Here is a 24465-nt window from a genome sequence, read left to right as displayed (position 1 = left end):
CCATTGTTTATACTTAATCACTCTTATCTATGCAACTATTGAAAAACCATACAGAACAATTTGGAAAACAAACGCCCGTACACGTAAATCATCGTTTATTATATATCAGGCCATGAAACACACATACACAGTTTAGTGTAAATAGTACTATATTTTGCGACGATTTTTTTCACTTCCAAATTTGCATACATTATTGTCATGTTGTGTATGTAGATAGATAAGAGTGTATTTCATACACGGGCACAATTTATTTGCATAGGGAAAACAAAACGCGGATACACACGTGACAACACAAAAGACCCCTGACATCACACATGAACGATTATTTGAGACAATCAACATCGATCAACTTTCATCAGTGACATTATTGTATCGCTTATTAGTTTTTGCAATGATATTACTGCGCGTGCGCGTTCGTCTGCCTTAATTATTTACATGATTGTACAGTGCCAATTGTGGACAGGCAGAATCGTTAAATAGTAACGAGGATAACAGCTAATGTCACAGTAACTTATTATTGAAAAATCTTTAGACAAATTCTTCAAGAATCATGTAGATTTCTTCATATAAAAAATATTTAAAACTATTGAAAATATATATACCTTCTAAATATTTTTTCTTATTTAATAAATATATTATAAAAAATATTTTTGCTCTCTGTGCTTTATCTTTAGGATATTTTACCGATGCAGAATTTTGTTCGAATATTTTCAAATGTTTTATAACCGCTGCATATTTTTGGTTCGGTGATTATTGCGCAAACGAAAACTTCAAACAGTAAAAATTATGATCATAGATAATCAATATATAAAAATATGTACTTATATTTAAGAATACGTCAATATATAAATAAAACCATGTCTGAACTTTAAGGTTTTAAACCCTAAGGGTTGTGACTTCGCAGCCAGGAAGACGCCGTTGGAAACCGGTTATAATTTATTGTATAATATTACATATGATGGGCGATTCGTTTTCTTCCTAGCAGTGGTGGAGGGATGTTGTCCAGTAGATGGTCATGGTACGTCTTGGACTTATGGCAGCGACGGTGTAATGGAGGTTCGTTGCTCTTTGCTGTGGCGATCGTCTCCGGGAGTCTCTCTCTGGCCCTGACCATCTATGACTCTGAAGTCCAGCCTTATCAAGGGTTGCAAAGCGTGCTGATGAATCACAACCATCGATCCAATTGTTGCACTTGTTTCTTCGACCAACGAAATATGTCCACACTTCAAGAAAGTGATCTTTCCGAGGTCGAATGATGCAACGGGTATTTTGTGACTTTACGATGCTTTTTGTCGTCCGGTGATAAATTGTTTCTGTACTCGTTTCGCATAAAAGAAATATTCTTTCAATACATCGGAGAGTAATTGCGCGTTATTTATGTGAAACCCTTTTTCCTAGACGTATCGAGGGCTTTTGTGTGGTCCTTTTCTTTACACATTTTAGTCACGTTCATCCTTATTGTGTCGTGGTTAAGATAATTAAGTGCACGAGTTTGAAGAAGAAGAACCCCCAAAGAACATATAATAATATGATTTTTATTTAAAAATATCATGTTTTATAAATATTTTAGAATTATATTACTAATTTACATTTGTAAGATACTCTTAGATATATGTGGGGTCTTCTTTTTAAAACCTGCGTTAATTTACAGTGAGCAAAATAATCAATACAATAGCATAAAAGATTAACCAAACAAAATACCTCGTTAGGCCCAGAAAAAATCACATAAATAACACGCAAGTGTTCTTACTGTAAATATTCTCCGTCATTGAAAGAATATTTCTTTGTTTCGAAATGGTCATGGGTACAATAAATCACCGGATCCACAAGATCCCCGTTGCAGTATACGACCTTGAAAATGTCGCTTTCTAAAGGCGTATACCTATTTCTCTGTTCTAAGAAACGAGTACAACTATTGGCAGGATGATCGCTGCATGATTGTGATTGTTCAGCAAGCTTTGCAGCCTTGGATAATTAAGCTTGAATTCCGATGAGTAGAGGGTCACTCGCAGATTTCAGCAGATACTAGAATAGTCATTGACGCACACATCCTGAGAACCATACAAGCACCGATAAACTTACGCTGTATACCTACTTCCACGCCAACTACAAGACCCCTGAGGACCTCCCACGGTCATCATTCCTGCGCCAGCTTCTCCACCACCGCTCGGTCATATATCGTCTGTCGCAACATGTGTAAATATAATCTAATAAAACTAACTAGATTCCGCTTGCGTCTTACTTGGCTACAAAGTCACACACCCTGTGGTTCTCAAACCTTAAATTTCCAATAAATAAAAATGTAAAGCAATTGAAATTAAAAGTAAAATATATTTAACAAGCAAACAATCACCTATGTTCGAAATTTTCGTGTGCGCAATAATCCAGTCATCCATTTTTATACCGCTGCATAAGAATGAGTGGTCCAGCGCCAATTGTATGAAAATATGCAAGAAAATATGAAGATTATTTATTTATTGCTGAAGGGGTGTTAATTAAGACCACTGTAGAGTACTTCAGTAAAGAAGAGGTTACACTATCGATAGTCATAGAGGCGTTATTTTTTTTTGTAACAATTAGAAAACATTGATTTAGAGCTCAGCACAAAATTTCAACTAGTATTTGAAAAATAAGTAAACAAGCAAAGAGACGAGACATTAATGTCAATAATTAAATATTTTCAAGATCCAGAATCTTTCACCAATTAAAAGAAGAATGACTCTTTAGTTTTAAAATAATCGCAGACTTACAGACATAAGATAAATCTAACATTATAATCATCCATACTCGTCAATATAAAACAAATACGAATAAATGCTCACGAAAAACATAAATTCAGAAGAGACATATAATTTAAATTTATATGTGTGTTATTTTGAGGGCGAAACATGAAATTATGAGCGTAATAAATAATTATTATATGGATTTAACTTGGATTTAATACATCAATCTACTAATTAAATATTTGAATCTTATATTTCTATTAGATCTTTCAATTAGATAAATACAACTATACATAAATAATTTATAAATAGTATGGATAAGACTAAGCTTTTTAAACATGATCATGTATTATAACCGCTGTAGAAAATTATTCCTAGAAAAATTTTCTCGCCTTTCTTCATTAAGCTTAAACAAATAAGTCTTTAAATACCTAAAAAATAAAGTCAGATAATTAAAATAATTATAATTCGCATTGAAAAATTTTCTTACACATCCTATTGACACACATTACATCCGAGCGTTCTTACATACATTTACATTTTGCCAAACCATTATTTGTTTACTTGAAAATGAAATAAAAATTAATTTTAAGTAGGTAGAAGAATTATTTAGATTCTATATGTATATTATGTAAATACGTTTTAGCTTTTATTATTTTTATATAATACATACACGCATAGGTGTATTAAACATAAGCGTGAGTATTGTAGATATATTTGTGCAAGTATTGATGGTTCAACGTGACGCACCGGTAAACAAACACTGGGCGTTTAGTTGACGAACATGTGTCAGTTACCAACACAAAAGTGTGGTCCGAGTCACTTTTAATAAGTATATAATTATATAGCGAACTCTAATTGGAAACTGGAAAAATCTCCTACTGTTTTGTTAAAATTTGGTTTATAAATACAATATACATAACTTAATTCATAATGCTCTTGAAAAAATTATCTTTGTAACATATATTATATATTTGCAGTAGAAAATATTGACGTAATAGAAAATCTTGAACTCAAGTCCACACATTTGATTTTATTAATATTTGATCGTGTCTAAAAGATTTAAGTTAATAATAATGAGGTTGAATAATGTTATAGGATTTGTAATTAGTGCAATGCATAATAAAACTCAAAGGATCGAATATAATAAAACAATATCTAAATCAACAACATTTTATGAATCGCTGACAGATGTGTGCCATAACCTAACAACCCAATAATTATAATGAGATATAAGCACTACCTTTTAATTTTTGTATTCCAGTAATAATTTTTACAAGCGCAAAATACATGTGACATGTATTATTTGTTGTTATTCAGAAACTCGCAGAAGTTTACTTCTCAAGCTAGAAAAGCACCCAACAACATCTGAACAGTAATTGTCTATAACTAATTTATGTCATATGCAATTAAATAGATCATCTAATATCTAAAAGAAAAACAAATTCCATACAAAGTGTCAAAACATACAGAAGAGCAAAAAATGCCGATTCAGATTATTACTTGGTAAAGTTGAATTCAAACAATCATTCAACAAATAGGACAAAAGAGGAAAAAGTGACAAACCGAAAAACTATAGGACAAAGACACGATGATGAATTTTCAAAACAATCAAAATATTGACGACGCATTTTTTAAACGTTTCCAAGAGGGCAATGAATACGTCAAATATGACAATAGAAATGGGCGGCGAGATTGAGCTTGGTAATAGCCCTATCACTTAAGGAAGATTGCTGAATAAGTTGTATTTCGTGCAGTTTTTACGAAATTTTGAGAATGAAACTGTTGATTTTACAATTACAAAGAAATTGCTGAATTTTAAATAAAGTCGCTGATGATATATAATTGCTCAAACGCGTCATAATCAAAGTAGAATAATAGGCGCAAATTATTAAAATTTAATTAATATCTTCGATATTTTGTACGATATGCGCGAAGTATCAACATTAAATAAATACACCTGGTTTATCTCACGCAAGTCTAACAGTACTTATCAGTTCCCAGTAATCATGTAATGTAACAGAGAAACGACCGCGCCGCGCAGTACCTTTTTTATGATAGGGATGGCTGGCGAAGTGAAAACAAAAGCAGGTATTGCATACACAAATTTCTTTCTACCATTTGTATATTTTTATCTCCATTCAGACGTATTTTTACCCAAATAGTCTACGAAATATGCTTCATTACACATAAGTGTAATGAAGCATATTTCCCAATAAGTAAGTCTCAATAATTATATTTAAATGAAAAATGTATTTGAAAGAATTGCGTGAAATATATATTTTTTTCTTTTATAAAAAAAAAAACATTTCTCATTGTAAAATAATGCAATGTTATTTTTTCTGTTACCAACTAAATATAGGTTTTATTAAATGATATAATTAAAATGTGCTGACGGGTTTTTTTACATCAAACTTGATTTATCTTTTATTTTTTAAGTAAATAAATATGAAAAATGTAAGGTTTTTTTCATTTCTGTATCAAGTAAATATTATTGTTTTATATTACCTTACAACTTACATCATTGATAATACACAAAAAAGTTAAAAATATTTAAAACATATTTAACGTAATTTATTTAAAAAAATGTATGGTAATAATATCTAAACAAATGTCATATTGGTCCAATGGTAGTGTCCTGAAAAGCCAAGGCAAAAATCACGTCAAGTTCAATCAAATGTCAAGGTTCTTTCTACTGGTTTCTTCGATTTTAAAGGTATACTCCGCTACTAATTCCTACCACCAGGTCATACAGTTAATAAGGGAGTAATATTTTGCAGTTCAAAGTAAATTGCACAGGACAGTCCGAAAAAAATTACCAGAATTGTGTGCTAACAGCTTTTGGATTTTGCATCACGATAATGCATCGGCTCACACGTCACTATTAATTCGTGATTATTTTGCCAAAAACAACACTGTCGTGGTGCGGTAACCATCGTTGTTCCTGTTTCCACTAACGAAGAAGACATTGAAAGGATGTCGTTTTACGATTCTAAAGGAAATAAAGGCAAATAGTGCATTCCACAAATGTTTTGCGGATATGTAGAAGCGCTAGATTTTCTGGCGCACCTGGCAAAAATCTAGCAAGGTGCGCCCGCAAAGAAATATATTATGATCATGTTTTTGCGACCAGCACTAGAATGTTAATAGAGATCACTGAATTACACAATTATACAAAAGCATTGGCTTATAAAATATTTTTGCCACTTGGTTCCTAAGCCACTAAACAGATGCACCAATGAAAAGATTTCATTAACAACAAGTCGCCGCAGATTGACAAGCACCGACAGCCATATTGTTTGTGTTGTGTTAGAATTGTTTACTTTTTATATTCAAAAGAGATGCAATGGTGTTTGTGTTGTACACCGGCCACAATCGTATGTGTGTTGATGTGTACGCATGTGCGTCGGTATGTGTATTAGTGTGTTTACACAAATAACTCATGCTTATATGCGCGCTTGTTGAGTTATTGCCGGTGTCACCAACCTTTAGCGCGACGTGCGACACAAAATGTACAATGTTTGCAAATAACTTAAAAACATACCTTTTTTATTTTGTTCATTATAAATATATACTATCTGATTCCTTCAAACTCCTATTGAGAAATTTTTGGCCATTCAGTATTTTTGGAGAAGCTTCAACACATTTGGGTGCTGTTATTGCATAAAATATGTACATTATTACCTTCTTAATAACTTATAATATACACTAGTTGTTCTAAGAATGTATTACTAGTCGCGCCCGGTAATGTTTCACTCGTTCTCGCCACCACGATAACATGACATGTAATTCGACACCAGGCATGCGAATAATCGTAGCATGTGAGTGGTCATTTTAATAACGTAAGCTGTAGAAATTATCCGTAGTGAGTGTGATCATTTGGGCTGAAAAAAAATTTAAATATTTGTTTGCGAAGTACTACTAGCCTGCGGGTTAATTATTTATTTATTACAAAACTGACCATCATGACTTCACAGGTTTCCTCAAGAAGTTTCTCATTTTATTTATATAGATACATATACATATATGTATGTTACAGTGCATATGTATTACCAGTTAAGTTATATTTTGAAATCATAATTATAGTTTTCGCACTTTTATTATGTTAGGTTTAATTTAATATTATAGTGTTTTATCAAACGTTGTGACGTCACAATTCTGTGAATCTCTGATCATGTGGAAATCCGCATACCATATCATCTGTTTGTGAACAAATACAGTTTTACTGATACTGAGCAGTGAAATTGTAAGCCAATTGTTTAATAATTAAAATTATATTTATACTAGTGAAAATATAATTTTAATAGTAGTACACATCTCATTTTCACAATTCAAAAGCAGGCACTCCCACAACTTGTGTTCAGTATCCTATCATTCATGACTACACGGGAAGAATCTGTTACAAAATTATATATGATACAAAGCAGAAAAAATGTGACAAATAAACAAAGAAACCACATGAATAATTGAACAACCTGTGATCTCAAAATGTCGATGGATTGCCGACACCGCCCCTCAGCAACTTCAAAAAGAGCTACATTTAGTATACGCTACGCTGAGAATACAAGTATTTATACCAAGACACTCCAGATACAAATAGAAAAGTGTTACGTTCCGAATTATTTTGTGTAATATAACTGGAACACTGGACTATCGAATTAATTAAAAATAGAAGTATAAAATGTGTAAGTAGAGCAGATAATATGAAGTACTTATTTATTAGTATCAATTTTTATTATTATATATTTTCCATTTAGCCTCATGAAGAGATAAATTGCATTTTAAAAATCTTTGTAGATAAACTGTGTGACCTGGCTTTTAACCATGAGTTACAAACATTAATCAATATTCAATACTCATCGTTTTCATTCATTTGTATCGTGACAAAGCGAAAACGTAGGAGAACAGCGTAAATTATATTATTCAGCACTTATCATTGCCAGAATATGGCAATTATAAAAAACATCGGCGTTTACGCCTTTTTAGCTACACTGAAAATTAATGAACGCTTACTAAAAAGTAAATCTTAAATAAACATTTATCTATTTACGAGGGGTGTGTAATGCCGCATTGTGTGATAAAGCGAGTATATGATGCAATTTTCGTATGACTATATTTATTTGCAAGGTCATACGCGTATCTTATGCGATAACAGCATATTGAAGAGAAAAAAACAACTAAAATTAGACCAAACTCGATACAGCGAGATATACTCGCTATATGTTTATTTGTTTAATTAAACGAGGGTAAAGATGTTTATTAATTTAATGTGGTTTGATAATAAAATATATAATGTTAATTTAATTCATTTAAAAAATATGAGTTTTAGGTTAAATATTTATTATTGACATTACGAAATAAAAACATTCATTACCGTTGATAGTTTTTTGATTTTTCTTTAGGTGTGATATTTTTTTATCAAACCTATATAATTCTTAAAATAATTCACCTACTAAACTAAAAGATTAGGTGGAAAAAATGGTTAAAAATAAATTTGCTAAAAAAAAATACTTTAATTAGTAATAAAATTTTAAATATATATGTAATAAAGACAAAACGTAAATTTTGATTTGATATAAAATATAAGGTATTAGAAAAAATAAAATTTTAATAATGAAATAAAAGAAAACCCGACTATATCATTCATGTCTTTATCTTTTCATTATATGGTAACTATAAAATTTCTGTTTAGATTTACTTAGACCACTGCAGTAATTTAATAATATAATTATTATACACAGTGCCGGATCAAGACGTTAAGAGGCACCATACACTTAAAAGTATCGGTGTCCATAAAGTATTTATAGTAAAATATCTAGATATATTTATTTTAAATAGTAAAACCACAATCTAGATCAGTATATATTAATTTGAACGTTTCTTGAAATAAACTCGAAACATTCTCAAACAATTGGGAAAAACATTATGAACATCTGTATTTGATGCAACCATAGACTCTCAAATTTAATTGACTAATCGCCCACTTTTCAACGACATAATTTTAATAGCCCACCTTCGGAAATCTCTATTTCTATCTCATTTAATATTAAATTGTAAAATAGCAATGCCCATAGATTTTTTTATTTCGCCAAAATATTCATATAGTTTGTTCAATATTAAAATTTCTAATAGCAAGTTTGAAAATAAGACATTTTCGCACAATATTATTTTTTAGGAAAAAAAATACCCATTTATCCGTCGCCCTCCATGGCTCCTCCATCGCCCACCAAATTCCTCCGGAGCCATCATTGCCGTCATTGCCATTTAAATTATTATGAACACAAAATAAAAGATCATTACAAACGCATTTTTTTCTGACAATCTGTTTATCAGAAGCAAGGGATAACTGACCTCAACCCTTCTGAAAAATTCAGGTGCCTCATCTTTCTTTGGTGACTAAGCCCGTGTTTAGTGTGCTTAAGGACTATGACAACAGAAAGAGAAATTGTTGCAAAACAAGCATTGTTACTAGTTTATTATTACTGCTCCCCCCCTCTAAAAATATAAGTGACGTATAAAATATAATATATAAAGACTCACAATTCGCACAATTATGCTTTTTCTTGTATAAACGAAAATGAAAAACTAAAATGTAACTGAAAACAATTTCGTATTTTTTTCATAAACTAACGTAAAGGAATAACGTAGAAATAAAGGAACGTAAATCCAATACTCAGATACTTGGACTCTGCAATAAGACAATTTATACCTCTTTGTCTTTGCATTAATACTTATTTTATTTATATAAAAAATAAAATATATCGATCAATCGCCTGAATTTCGAATAAAATTTTCGCAATTTTTTTACTTCACATTTTTTCACAAAATGATCCGGTTATTTGCATCGTATCCCCCTCCCCCCTCACTGGCTTTAATAAATACATGCAAAATGTTCCTGTAAGTATACAGCAGGATTATGTAAAGAGTAAAAACTCTTCATTACTGATTAACTCATTTAAAAAAAAAGTTTTTTTCACTCACGTTTAGATGTGCCTGCAAACACTGATGGTTTGATGATCGATATCAGGGTGCATCAAACCCAGGATCGTTCTTTGGCGTTGACGTACCAACACGTCCACAGCTCGAAGATGGTGCAGTGTAGCAGTGTAGTTTTGGTAGATATCAGCTGACTCTCGAGGTCGGCTAAAGAGAAGATTATTATTTCGTCGATCGACCGAGTTATAAGTTTTCGTGTAAAACGTCTTCCATAAATTATGTTACAGGTTTAGTGTGTGTGTGTGGGGGGGGGGGTCAGCGGAATTGTGACAGTGTGAAACAAACTTTGTGAAAGCTTTTGCAATACGACCGCTAATGAGCTGATAAGTAATATATAAGAGTCTACGTAGTTTGGTAAAAATAAAAAAAATGTTTTTAGGCATATCAATTTCTTAAATGAATAAAAGGGTTATATTTTGTTGACAAAGCAATTTAATCACTACCTTTGTAGAATATATAATTTAAATAAGATCATGTGGCAATTAATGTTTACACACATGTGACCAATTTTAAATTATTATTTATTAGTATTAAAAAACATATTTTATAGGCCCCAAATGATTAAATAAATAAAGTTGTCAAAAAAAAATTTACTCTCCGAATTGCGTTAAAGCATTAGTTTTAATGAATAATAAAATATTTATATAGCTAAAAAACAATCGATTATATATAAATTTAGCAATTTAAAATATATTTTTGGCCATAAGAGACGTGTTTGTAGGCAATGGCCGCACGGTAGCGTGCGGCGCTGGCAACAGTGGCGGCGGCGGTGCTCGGTCGTCGCCGTGTTTTGGTGTCGCTTCGCGCGGGCCATGGCTGAGGGAGCAGGGGCGGAGCCGCCGGGAAAGCGGCGCCGCGTCATGCACGACTACAGGCAGCTGTCGCTCCAGGGACTGTACGCGCCCAAGGACCATCACTACGCAGGTGACGACGGGGCCCCTGCGGCGACGCCCTCGCACGCAATAGAGCCCCTTTCATCTCTAGCGTAATATCGAAGGCCCCGTTGACTATTTGCCCACTTCGAACGCCATTTTGGAGCTATATTGACGATACGCTCTAAACACGCCTCCCCCCCCACCTTCCCCATCGATGGAAGCGTTCATCCTATATGATATTTTTCATTACAACACTCTTTTGTTCTATTTTTTTTGATTAAAGTTCAACTCGTCTCACGATCTTGTTCTGAGTAACAATATTGGAAAATTTCTAATTTTTTATTAATATCACATGTAAAAGTAGACCAAGTCCATTTTTGTCAAGATCTACTTATATTACCTAGTGATATATATTCATCCCGGTTTTTAGTGTAAAAGTAATTTATTTGTAAATTCAGAAATAAGTTTCATCAATTATGTACATTTCATTTTGGTTGATGACCCTCTTCCTTCTTTCTGGTATCTAAAGGATTTCTCTCTTGAACAACTCTTGAAAACCTGATCCAAGCGGAGTTGAAATCAGTCGATTTACACAATTAATTCTGCAAAGCAAGTCTAATGGCGCAGGGTCCAGACTATATGGTGGATGCATTTTGACATCTCAGTCGAGACTCCTTAGAAACGTTTGGTCTGGCATCGTCATGGTGGAACATAATTCCTTTTATATTGGCTACCTCTGGCTTCTTCCTGTCGGCTACTTTTTTAAGTTTGTTTGATTTGCTAGCAGCAGCTTGTAGTAAACGGTAACCTTCTATACCTTTGAGCCTCTGTAATTCGACTAACGTTCCACTTTTCATCACCACCAATGCGTTTAAGTAAAGTTGCTTACAAACGGCCAGTCAAGCACCCAAGTATCGAGCTTCGCCAATAACCCAAGCTTTTGAAAATGTTTAATGCTCATCCAGCGCGATATTTCTCTCTAAATCTACAGAATTACTTTCTCATTATATACATTTTTTCGACCTGCTTTTGCTTTTTTGTTAGTAAATAATAATTCACAAAAATTCTAGGTATCACGATCAAAACAAAATTTTATTTAAATAATATTTTTGTGCAGTACAAAATAGCAATACTCCGCCATCAAGCGGATTAAATAGTAATTATTTATTAATGTTACTTGGTCTCCTGATCTACATTTATGCTGTTCGATAAGTAGGCTTAATGTATCAATCAGTAGCGTAACTAGAAAAATTTGGCACACATGCAAAAATTACCAAAGGACTCTCTATTTTTTGTTACAAAAATGAAATACATAAACTTAAAAGTCCCTCTTCCTCACTTTTACATTTGCAAATTCTGCAATCACGTCTTATGACATTTTTTGGGCTTCTTCATGCTCAATTGTATATAGGCTCGTATTTTTCGGGTTAGAATTTATATTACATGGGTCAGAATACATTGGCCAGAATAAATATTAAATATAATTATTTTGACAGATTGTAGGATTTATGTTTTTCAGTCAGTATTTATTACAGTTTATTGGTCAGTATTTATATTATATGATTTGTATTTTAACCTCGAGGTCAGTTTTATGTTGACAAATGGTCAGCGTAGTAATACGGTCATCATCAACATGTTTGGTTGGGTCCGCAACATTGTCAGATGTCAATCGTGCTCTCTGCTCTGTCGTTATTCCCGCTTCATTCGTCGCTCTGAATACCTTTGCATCCTACTACAATTAAATAGATTCGTGGAGAGTTATTCATGGGATGTTCAATGTTCTGACTAACCGTTTTGGTGCGAGTGAGATATTTTATAAGATATTTCCAATATAAATAATTTATTGCCCATTTATATATATTAACGTTATAATATATTTTTTATTTATATTTTAATTTTGATCATACTATATTTTTATTCTAACCATTTTGTACTTATTCTGACCCTGAATAATATAATTATGACCATTCATTATTTTTATTCTATCCATTTGATATTTATTCTGACCCTGAATAATGTAATTATGACCAGGCTATTAATAAAATTCTAACCGAGATTTGATTTTTGTTTTGAACCAAAGTTGATTTAAATTCTGAACATTAAATTGTTGCCTTGCTAAAATAGTGAGTTCACGGAGATTTTGATTGATTGAAGTTCTCTTATAATCTTCATTTTAATTTACTAAATGTACGTTCTACACTAACTACAGTAAAGCCGGCTACAAACGTAACGAAAAATCGCAGCGAATTATCTGTGCAGTCTGAACTGCGTAGTTTTATTGAACGTCTGAATGAGAAATCGTCCGTTTTTCGATCTATGACAAGTTAGTTCTAGTATATACAAACATCGATTCCAATGCCAACAGAAAAATAATTGTTAACAAAATGAATAATCCCAGACAGATCTAATTATAAAAATTAATCAAAAAAATATGAAAATCATTAATCTCAGGAATAAGCGCATCCATTGACATGTTCGCACGAGCGTCCACTGAGAACTAAGAGAGACGCAGTTATAACTGAGCGTGCGTGGGCAACAGTCGCGTTCGATTTAACTGCAATCGTAAATCTGTAGTCCCGGCCTAACTGGCAAAGTAAAAAATAATAAGGCTGTATACACTTCTGAGAATTCGCTTTCCATACAATTATTTTTTGAAATTAATAAGCCCGAAAACCGTTTTATCTACTACATCGTTGAGTTAATAATGTTATTACTTGAATTATTTGAAATTTTAATTGGTCCGTACACTTCAAGATATTTGTCTTTTAGTGTTGAGCACCGATTTAAAATGTTCGCATCTGACATTTTAACAATTTTATTAGGTTCCAAAAAACTAAAATATTTTTTAATTGTTTGTCATGCAATAAAACGTTCATTTGTTTGCATTAAAATCTTATCAATAATTTTAATAAAATACATAAACTTTAAATAATTGCTCTTCGTTTTGAAAATAAACTCAACTGAGTTCATCAAAATGTCATTTGATTGTTTTTTCCATTTCATTTGGAAATCACTATCTAGTCCCAACTTTTTTGACAAGTCTTTCACTTCACATTTTATTTCTTAGTATGAACTTCTTATTATGTCTATATTGTTTTTAATATGATTTAACACTTCTATCGCTTCGTCCAACAATGCATTTCCTTTTGTGAAATTTTTAATGCAAAATTTATTTTATTCAAAAATTTGTGTAAAAGAACACTGAATGAAATAATCTCTTCCCTTTTTGTAGATTTCCAAATTGATTTCAATTAGTGTTTTAACCTTTATCCACCCGTGCGCACTGGTAGTAGTTCGCTGCCCAAGCATTTTGTCGGTTTATCGATGTTGGTCAGTCATAAAAATATCAGTAAACACATTTGGGTAAAATAAAAAATATTATAAATAAGATGGTTTCAAAGTTATTATAATTACTCTATATTTAATTTTTTTATTTTCTATAAAAATTAAAACTTAAAATTTATTTATTTACATTTTTTTTCGAGTGTGCCATTTCTTGAAACATTTATCGATAGGCGTCTATACATTGAACGTATAATTTGATTATTTTTTTTAACATAGGCGTACCTTAAGTTTGCTTTTGATCTTTTCATGTCAATATTCGGAGCGTTTTACCTCTAATCTCACAATAGATTTTTCTGCAGCCTTCAGTACTGTATTTGTCTTTTTAGTCCCACTATTTCACGAACTAACAAACGGAAAGCTTTGTGATATTCTTTATTGTCTATGGATTTTGATATTATGTTACTATTTAGAATAGTCACATTAAAGAAGTGGAAGAACAGTTTCTTCGTCCACTTCCACGATCGTCGAGCAATCGTATTAACGTTGGCCGTTCTGTCTGCTTTATCAATATTTTTCCCATATTCTTCGTATAATTTTGAATAATTTCTGGCCAAATACCATTACAGTGTCTGTGATCGTAAAGCTGCTATCTTACTGAGACGCCACTGTATATAATTGTATGGACGATTTGAACTTGGTGACATCCCCAAGCCGTCACCGGGTCAGATACACGCCATACAATTATATACTTCTGGCTACGTCGCTGTGGTGTCCTAGTGAGATAACGGCCAAAGTCTCCCCTTTTTAATCTTAGGGTCCATTTGTCAAAATGTCCTTGTAAATTTTTTCGATTTATTACTGTTCCACAGAAAAAAGAGAAGAGGAGAAAAGAAATTATCCATATATAATTTATGGAAACACCTATTATTCTCCTACATAAATTTTTAACTGTCACATGCGTTGCATTCATTCTGTGTAAATATTGCAAAAAATATTGTTTTGGATATATACTTACAAAAAAAATTTGGGAAGCACGGAAACAGCAACCTGAAGACAATCAATCAGCTCAGAAGATTACAAAATACTAACACTGAATATTTCAGACCTATGACAAATTTATACAAAGTTACATCTGTATATTGTCATAGACCGATTGGAAGGAGCATAACCCTCGGTACTCAAAAAATACATTATCCCTTTTGGCAAGTGTGTTTTACCATGCCCAACAATGGTTCACAGATCACGCCAGCCTTGCCTGCACGCTTTCTAATTCTCAAAACTAAGCCGTAAAAGTAAAAATCATTTCAATCACAGCTACATTGACAAAAGAAAAAGTCATCTTGAGGATGAAAAGAATCAGTATCCCCATTGTCTAATAATGATTTGTAAAAAAATAATTAGGGATTTATTAGGGTCTGGCAATAAGTACACCGTGAAGTGAGTAGTTAACCTAGAAACACAATGTAAACGTACTCATTTTAAATGAAATTATGATTCGTTATGTCGTATGCTGCGTGCGGTTTTGCACTGTTGTGTTGTAAGATGCGCCGTTGATTATAAACTAGGAATGATCGTTTTATTTTTAATAATTCTCCCTTTAATCTTCAATTGAGTACAATATAGTTTGACTGTGATGGTCTGACTAGGTTTTAATAATTCATAATGACAAACACCCGAAATATCCCACCAGACACATAAAATAACCTCTTTTAAAGTCAAAGATAGTCGAGATGTTGAAACTGACGTTTGGCATTTAGAAAGCTGTTGTTTTTTATGTGTATTGCTATGAAGGATCAATTTTTTGTCTCCGGTAACAATTCGTCTCAAAAATGGATCAGTTTCATACTTGCTTAGCAGCAAAAAACAAATTGTCGTATGTTGATCCAAGGCCGATGGTGATAGACTTTGTTGAACCCAAACTCCTTGCCCATGTTTTTTTCTGAGCCTTTTAAACTAAAAAAAACATATTTTAATTATATTTGTCAACAAACATAATTATATATAATATACATGTTACTGGTTGTTTTTTATTTTTATAAATTTATGATTTAAACTTTTTGGTTTGTTTTTATAAATTGTGAGAATGCAATAATCTGATTTATGAATCAAGTATGAAGTCGGATCATATTATCCTTCTTAGCCTTTGTGAAATTTTGTCAATTTCTTTTTGTTTACACGTATGTAGTCTAAACTAGAGTGAAACGCTAGTAGACAAATTGTCTGTAATTGTATGTTCATAGCCTATGTGGCTTAAAAGTTTGAAAGCTATGAATTCGCTCAAAGATACGTTTTATGTATATACGGGTTTCACTAAGATATTTGCCTTTGTCGTCCGATGCTAAGATAAATTTGTCTGGTTTATTGTACTGAGTAAATCGGCATTTCGCCTTTGTTGGGAACAATTATTCAATTGTCACAGCTAAAGAGCACAGGTCAGATGGGTACTCAAAATACACACATGTGCAACTCGATGTGAACATGTCAGATAAATTTATTTCATATTCTTAAAATCTTTTCGAAATATTCACTTCCTACATAAATATGAAGCACTGGAGGTTTTTGTTTAACCACTTCATCCTCGGGATTATTTTAAAAAAATGGTCAAAAATAATCACCTTTTTTTATTGCGATTTATTATGCGATGTGTTATGAGAATGATGAAAAAAATCAGTTTAAAATTATTTATTCATTATAATTATTATTATTACACTTTTTAAAAAAAAATTAATAAAAATTAGAAGTTGCCTTCTTTGCTGTTTCTTTTCATCCAAACTCTAAACATAACATAGAAATACATATGTATGTGTGTGTATGTATACGTAATGTTTATTGTCAAATAAAAAAAATTATCTTATAATACAGTATGGTGATTTTTGAAAAAAGGTGTAACGCATAAAGCAACCATGCATTCTGGACAATGGTATTGTGTGTCTCTTCTAATTTTTTCCCCATTCGCGTCAAACAAACTAAATTTTGGTTCTGATATTTGTGGATTTTACACGAATATATTTTACCATCTGGTTATAATACGCAGTTCTGAATGAATAGATCCTCTGAGAAAATATTTGAAACTTACAGTTTCTGTTTTGTTACCTAATTTATGATGACATCCAGAAATAAAGCAAATATATTCGAATTGTCTTTGATAATTTCCGCAGTCCATGGAAGTGCACTTTGGAAATGCATCATAGCGGAAATGCGAGCCACATATAAAATTATATATCCCCATATTTTTGATTTTGATACACTATAGACATTTTTTGGAGCGAAAAAATTAAAACGTAATGAGTTATTATTATTGTGTTTACTATTATTCTTACGTGTAAGCATAGATAATATAATAATAATGATACTAAACGTTAATTGTAAAAAATATATAACACTAAAAATTAAATATAAAAATATATAAATAAAAATGTTCAAAGCAAGCCGCGGGTTGGCCACCCCTGTCGAAAAGTATAATTTTTTTTTTATTTAATTTATGAGGATCAAATGTCTTCGATACAAACGCATACATGAGAGAATGCGTAGTAACGCAAGGTATTACGCAGAGCGTTTTTTTTTAAATATAGAGTTCACACGCGCCCGTGCGTGCATGCGTCTAACGCCAAAAACATTTTGAACGCGCCCGTGCGTATAAAAGGGTGAAGTGGTTAATATGCTCCTCGGGCATAGAAAGGCCTGTATTTGTTTACTACTGTTTCAGTACAAACTTTCATATAATTTCTCTTATTATTGGCAATGGAACTTAGCCTAATCTGTAAGAAATCTTTGCTGTCCTTTTGTTATCTGACAATATTTTCGACATGAAATATTTATATTTGTCAAGAGACAAGTTTTCTTTCTAAAAATATATAAATATAGATGGCGTTGAAATGGCTCTACTCACCTTTTCAATACAAAAATTATGATTCATAAGTCTAGATAAGATTAATATGATGTTTGTGTTGGTTTTACAAATTCAAATGTGAGCCAATATTACTTTGTAAATATAAGGCAAATCAAAAATTAATTAGTGCTAAGATTCAATATCTTTACCATTAGTATATATACAATTTGCTCTATACTGTAACTAGTTACTTATTATTTGTATTCTTAACTTTGAGGTCTTTGCAACAATATCTTACTACTAAATATTTCCTATGTTGTTTTGTTGTATTTTAATCCATAAAAATATTTATTTTTTCAGGAAGAAAACGTAAACGAGAACCTTCAGAAAACGGCGAAGGCAGTCACCTCCTTGTGGCATCACAGTCCAAGTTACAGAAGAAAATTACTCTGTGGCCTGTGTTCGACACCGGAGGATTTGGAGCCAAGGCGTTTGAAGTGTTATATGCTGGTCGTAACCTGCCTCTGTACCATACAAATGGGAGTTTGGAGCCAAGCATTTCCTATATATCTAGAATAAGTTTGGACATTGCGCTCACATTTTGGTTGATCGACTTGGACGTTGCATGCAAACAGTACAAATTAAACAATATCATAATCGTAGATCACGTACTTTTTAAAATACTTGGATCGGTCACTAAGCAGATTAAAATCATAAACGGACACTTGCAGTCGCAGCTGCAGCTCAAGTATCCTAAAGTGTCCAGGGCCAACGTTTTGACCCCGCCGACCGTCCTCGGTCGCTTTGTGTGTGTCCACAAGAAGTCTTCGTGTCTTGTGAGCCCCGTCAAATTCAACCCGGTGCCCAAAATACGACAGCTGCCGTGCTACGGCAACCTCGAACTGCCCATCAAGATGAAACAGAACAAGATGCAGCCATCCAGCACAACTTTGGATGCAAGCAGTATCAAAAATACTAATAAAAAACGACACTCGGACTCATTCCACGTCTCCAAAGATAAAGAAATGAAACCGATGAATATTCAATTCCCACCCGGTAAATCTACAATTTTTATATACTGTTCTCATTAAGATAAAAATATTCATGATAATTTTTAATTGTAACAGCTTTTAAATTGGCCGACATGGTTATGAAGCACATCAAACCAGATCCGGATTGTGAAAAGTCTTCAAAGGAAGACACCAGTTCTACTTCATGCAGAAGATGTAGGCGAAGAGCGCGCGTTCGACGGTGCTCTATTGGTGTCCAATGTAGAAGGCAAACCGAATCAGTGGCTCCTCCGGACAATTGGTCACCTATCGGCGCTATAATTTCAGTGCATGGCTATAAATATCACAGGTGATTAAGTGTTTAATTAAATGTAAATCAAATAGAGTAGAGTGGCAATAGTTTGCATATTAGATTATGGTACCATTTATAATCTTTGTAAACAGTTGGAATCTTGAAATTTTCTTTTTCGGATCAGTTTAAGTGTCCTTGTAGATTTTTTCATTTAATCAGTTTTGGTTTATTAATAATTTTTAAATGTTAACTTTGTTCTTTCTGGTTTTGCTACTGCTAGGTGTGATGCAATAGGTTCTTAATCTTAATTATTTTGCTAAAGTAGTATAGATAGATGACTACACTTGATTCAGATCTGACTGAATTTGTATGCAAGTCTTTCCCTCCATAATACAATTTCTTAGACATCTGCAAATGCTTCCTTTTATGGAGCATAATCCAAATTATATAATATATCATGATAAACTCGGAACAAGTTTATCAAAACACCTTGACTCATTTACTTGAGTTTTTATCTAGTTATGCAGTTTGTAAGATGTCAAAATATTACATAAGGATCAAAGTGCTAAGGCCGGTTTGACCAAATAACATCAAACTGGCTGTAAAAATCTGCTCATCTGACTGCACTCTGCCATATTTTGAAGATTGACTCATTGTTCATGGATACAATTGTACATGTACTGTATACTTTTATTACACTATTAAGAAGGGGATTTGTATGTGAAACCAAAACTATACTATTAGGCAAGGTATCTTGTGCTCAGTCTGGCTTTTACACATATTATTTTCACATACCGTGAATCATGAAAAAGCAAATCATAAAAATAATGTGTGACTTGGCAATAGTTAGATCATGTTTGAAGCAATGTATGACTGAATTGCCTGCTTAGGTTACTTTATTGTAACATTAAACACTTTTGGATGGTTTACTGTATATATTGAATATGGGGTCAGACCTAAGATATTGCCTTGTGTGGCACAAGCACCGATATTGATTTTCGTTTTCGCATTGATACATTTGACTTGGATAAACATTTGCTTATTGGTTTGATTCCAACTATACTTAGGAGACCATAAGGCTTACGGGCTCCTAATATACGGCGTAAGCTATTTTACTCACGTTATTTCAGACAATTTCAGTGAGAGCAATGTTCATTAATGAACTGTCTTTATTTTTTTTAGAGAACAATTTCAATGAGCAATATATTAAATAATTGTTGCATAAAACGAATTGTTTGTGCATTACTGTTGGACTGATTAGGTGAGAGCGAGTATCAATCAGAAAAGTGAACACCCCATGAATAACCCTCTTAAACGAATCCTTTTTTAAACAAAAAATTCAAGTTTTACCTTACATAAATGCACAAACAATTCATTTTATGGAACAAAGTATATATTCATATGCATATATCTCTTAAAATAAGTCCATGTTAAATCGCACCCGTTTTTTATAAAATTGAACAGTATAAAAAATGATTGATAACACAGAATTCCATCTTTCCGGATTGTTTTAAATTCTGAGAAATAAAACAAAATATGAATTAGAATATTGAAATATTACTAAGTAAATTACTAAACGCAAAGGAAAAATTCGCACATGTGCGAACGTCGGTCCTTAAGCAGTTAATGAAGTACTATGTTTACTAATTGAGTTATTTTTTCCCCTAATAGATTAATTTATAACGAAACGCATCCAAACGGAGGAGGTTCTGTCCTTTATTTGCAACAGAAAGACGTCGATATGCTTTCACCACATCAGCAGAACGCTCTATCTGAGGAGTTTTTAAAGGTTTGTTAAACAAATTTATTGATTATGATTTTTTTTATATCAATGAAATAATAATAAATTTTTTAACAGTTGGTATTCAGCGAAGACTCTGATGGGTGGGCTCGTTTCACAGCAGGCGTTGTCCGTGGCGCTGCAGCTCCCATCCCTTGTCTCTTACAGTATATGAATCAGATGTATCCGAGTCTCACAGTGAAAGCGGGGGCTCTAGTACGAAATAGTGACATAGAAACGACGACCATGAACCAGTATTATCAACAAGTAATGAGTACTTATGCGGCCGGGACGTTTCGTTGCGGACCTCTTCATCAGATATCTTTAGTCGGAACCGTACACGAGGAAGTGGGCGGATATTTCCCCGACATTTTGACCATGTTGGAGTCATCTCCGTTTTTGAAACTAGTGAGAATATCATGTATATTTTAGATCATCTTATCGTTGAATATGTATTGATAAGTTTCATTTTCAATTTAAGACTATGCCATGGGGTGCGATGTCGGCAGTTGAAATGCATCCACGCGAGAGTAACGATGGACCAATTTTATGGATAAGACCCGGCGAACAGTTGGTGCCCACTGCTGAGCTTGGAAAGAGTCCCATCAAGAAAAGACGGTAATGTACTTGTATTTTTTTATGCTTTATCTTGTTTACTTGATTGCTTCAAGGAATATTTTGTTGTGATAAACGTGTTTATGACGACTGATAAATATGTCATAATAGAGCACCAACTTACATGTATATTTTAATAGTTGTATTTTAATCCTTGATTTTTGTATCTTTTAATAGGGCTGGCATTAATGAATTGAGGAACCTTCAGTATTTACCAAGATGGAGTGAAGCTAGAGAAACTCTCTTTGAAGACAGAACACGAGCCCATGCTGATCATGTTGGTCACGGATTGGATCGTAGTACAACAGCTGCTGTTGGTTAGTGTTTGTATAAAAAGAGAAATTTTCACATAATACATATTATAATTGATTATCATTTTTTATAGGTGTGCTGAAAGCTGTAGAAGGAGCTGCCGCTGGAGCCGGTCGTATCACAAAAGACGTTGTAACATTTCACGCTGCTGATTTTACACAGCTAGTTCAACTTCTTCAATTAGATCTTCACGAGCCACCTATAACACAATGCGTTAGCTGGTTAGTTGATTGTCAATTATCGTGTAATTGTAATTTATATAGTACTTAACATATTTTTTTGTATCAGGCTCGAGGATGCGAAACTTAATCAACTAAGACGTGAAGGAGTTCGTTATTCAAGATTCACACTGAGAGATAACGATGTTTATTTTCTTCCAAGAAATATCATTCATCAATTTAGAACAGTTTCAGCCGTTATTAGTATTGGTGAGAAATTGCTAATTACTATAAATAATACATATATATTGGATGTGTCTTAATAATTTTTGCTATTATAGCTTGGCATTTGAGATTGAAGCAATACTATCCCGAATCAGATAGTTCACCGAGTGAAGGGGTTCCTGGAGATGTGTCACCTCCGCAAGTTCTGCTCGATAATACTGGTTTGTAATTCATATATAATTCAACGGTTATCAGTGAATAACGTTAATATTTATTTATTTATTTTTTTATAGTTGTCAAGATGTCAAAGATAGCTGTAAGTCACAGTAAAGATAAAATCGAAATGAGAGCATTAAGTTCTACTCGTCCTACTATAAGAAAATCAATTGATACTAAATCTGAGAAACAAAAATCAAAAATACAAGAACCTCACAAAATGAGCGTATCTACTCCTAAAAAGGTTTCGGTTTCTACGTCAACGGTGACGGCTAAAGTTCGCGAAAAGGTGAAGGAATCCGCAAATAAAACTTCATCTAAGCACACATCCACATTGGAAAAAAAAATTGATAATATAATCAGCGATAAGAAAGATTACATCTCCGAGGAATACAAAGAGAAGAAAGTTTCATCTGTGAAATTATCCAATTTGGATAGCGAAGAGAAAGTGAACGATATGATTAAGCTTCATGCGAGTGAACCGAAGAAGACGACGGAAACGTCGAGAGTATCTGAAGGTAGAAAATGGAGCGGGGACTCTTCAAAAAGTTCTGATAGTAGAAAAGAGATGGATTCGAAAAAGTCGTCCCATTCAGGTGAAAAGAATCGATCTCGGAAGCACTCTGAGTCGTCAAGTAAACACAAACATCGAACGCACGACTCTCACCGAAGTTCTTCCCACGGAGACGGCCATCGACGTTCGTCCAGTTCCAAACATCATCCGGCGGCGAGTGGTGAAAGTGATAAAATCAAAAGTGTTCATAGTGCGTCTAAAGTGTCCGAACAGCAAATTAGTCAAGAATCTGACGTAAAACAATCGGTGCCAACTGATATTGTGATGACTGATGTTAAAGATCAGGAGTCTAGTTTTAAAATTGCGTAGAAAAGCTGACTATTTTTATCGATGTGAGATTGCAAGCTTGTTAAGTGTATTTGCTGTGCACTTAGTTTAGTGTTCACATTTTTTGTGATTGTGTATATATTGTATAATTTGCGTCTGCATTTAGTTATTGTTAAATCTGTAGTATTTATTTTTTGGATGTAATAAATAATTTGTAACAATTCTTGGTAATGAACAAAGTTAAATAAGTTGGATTCATACACTTTCTGTCCCGTAATTTTTTTATAATTTAAAAATTAAAATATTTAGTGTTTTTTCAATATAGCAATTAACAGTTTTTTATTTAGAAATTACCTACAAATAGGTACTCTTGCTAAAAAGCACACATTTTTATCATCGCAAAATTAGTCATAGTGGTGTAAAACGATGGCATATCCCCTTAATATCACTACAGACTTTATTACTAAACAAGTTGTAAAATTATTAATTAAATTTGTATAAAATTACGGGAGTGGAAAGTGTAAAAGCTGACCAAATTCAATAGTTTTATCCTCGTAATTAATTGTGATACGAATGTGTCAAGTTTTATACAATGGACCAATCGTTATTTACAATCAATGATGTTGTATATTTACATTCTTAAAATGTGTATTGTATGAATGCAGCTTATTCAATGCGTCATTGCTCAGGGTGTAAATGTGTTATTGTAATTAATAAGTATTATTTTTAAATCGAGCTAGACACGTGTCTGACGCGTGAGCACATGTGTATTTATTTACTGCCCTATTTATTTCTTACTGTGTTATGTATTATATATTGTATTAGTTCCTGAGACTTGAATGAAAAATATCGTAAACACAGTAGAACTTCTCTAATCGTAATATTTTCATAGACTATTTTGGGGTTTTCAAAATAATATTACTTATTAGTGTTAAATGTAATGTACAATAATATATTTATTTACAAAGAATAGAGGCAAAAATATGCCTTGAAATCATCAAACTAGAACACAATTTAATACAAAAATTGAATTTACATTAATTGTGTTGACGTATTTTACTATAACATGACTTGATATTTTGTGCAATTAACAGAATTTTAACTATGTATTCAAATTCAATATTATATTAGAGTAGTTCTACTGTAGATAAGTTTTGTGCTGTTTTAATATTTAAAAAAATATTTTTACAATAATTAATGATGGCGGTGTGCTTTAAGAAGTTTTATGTATTTTTTTTTAAAGAAAAACTTCACATTATGACATGTGTGTCGAAGTCTTAAGACCAGATTAAGATGAAATATTTATAA

At 32.5% G+C, this 24465-nt stretch overlaps 1 protein-coding gene and 1 long non-coding RNA gene across 2 annotated transcripts; one reads left to right on the top strand and one right to left on the bottom strand.

Moving 5' to 3' along the window:
• Positions 1–932: 932 nt before the first annotated feature.
• LOC148233178 (uncharacterized) lies at positions 933–3534 on the bottom strand. The gene is made up of 4 exons (XR_015810450.1): positions 3397–3534; positions 2354–2406; positions 2092–2278; positions 933–2025 (listed from the first exon to the last, which is right to left on the bottom strand). It is a non-coding gene; the product is annotated as an uncharacterized LOC148233178 (long non-coding RNA).
• A 6917-nt stretch (positions 3535–10451) lies between these two features.
• Positions 10452–23485, top strand: LOC148233177 (uncharacterized). Its single transcript, XM_088189777.1, has 11 exons — positions 10452–10643; positions 18069–18764; positions 18836–19067; positions 20682–20799; positions 20869–21198; positions 21272–21408; positions 21583–21722; positions 21791–21938; positions 22006–22145; positions 22217–22321; positions 22394–23485. The coding sequence occupies exons 1-11, from the start codon at positions 10532–10534 to the stop codon at positions 23197–23199; spliced, it is 2964 nt and encodes a 987-aa protein (XP_088045903.1). The 5' UTR covers positions 10452–10531; the 3' UTR covers positions 23200–23485.
• Positions 23486–24465: the final 980 nt, after the last annotated feature.

The sequence above is a fragment of the Plectrocnemia conspersa genome, unplaced genomic scaffold, assembly GCF_051122295.1.
Source record: "Plectrocnemia conspersa isolate PC_06_02 unplaced genomic scaffold, ASM5112229v1 ptg000008l, whole genome shotgun sequence".
Lineage (NCBI taxonomy): Eukaryota > Metazoa > Arthropoda > Insecta > Trichoptera > Polycentropodidae > Plectrocnemia > Plectrocnemia conspersa.
This window is presented reverse-complemented; position numbering and strand designations above follow the sequence as displayed.

Coding starts and splice junctions, on each gene's coding strand:
- LOC148233177 (XM_088189777.1), top strand. CDS start 10,532: ATGGCTGAGGGAGCAGGGGCGGAGCCGCCGGGAAAGCGGCGCCGCGTC. Junction 21,409..21,582: donor AGTCCCATCAAGAAAAGACG/GTAATGTACTTG, acceptor ATCTTTTAATAG/GGCTGGCATTAATGAATTGA. Junction 21,723..21,790: donor TAGTACAACAGCTGCTGTTG/GTTAGTGTTTGT, acceptor CATTTTTTATAG/GTGTGCTGAAAGCTGTAGAA.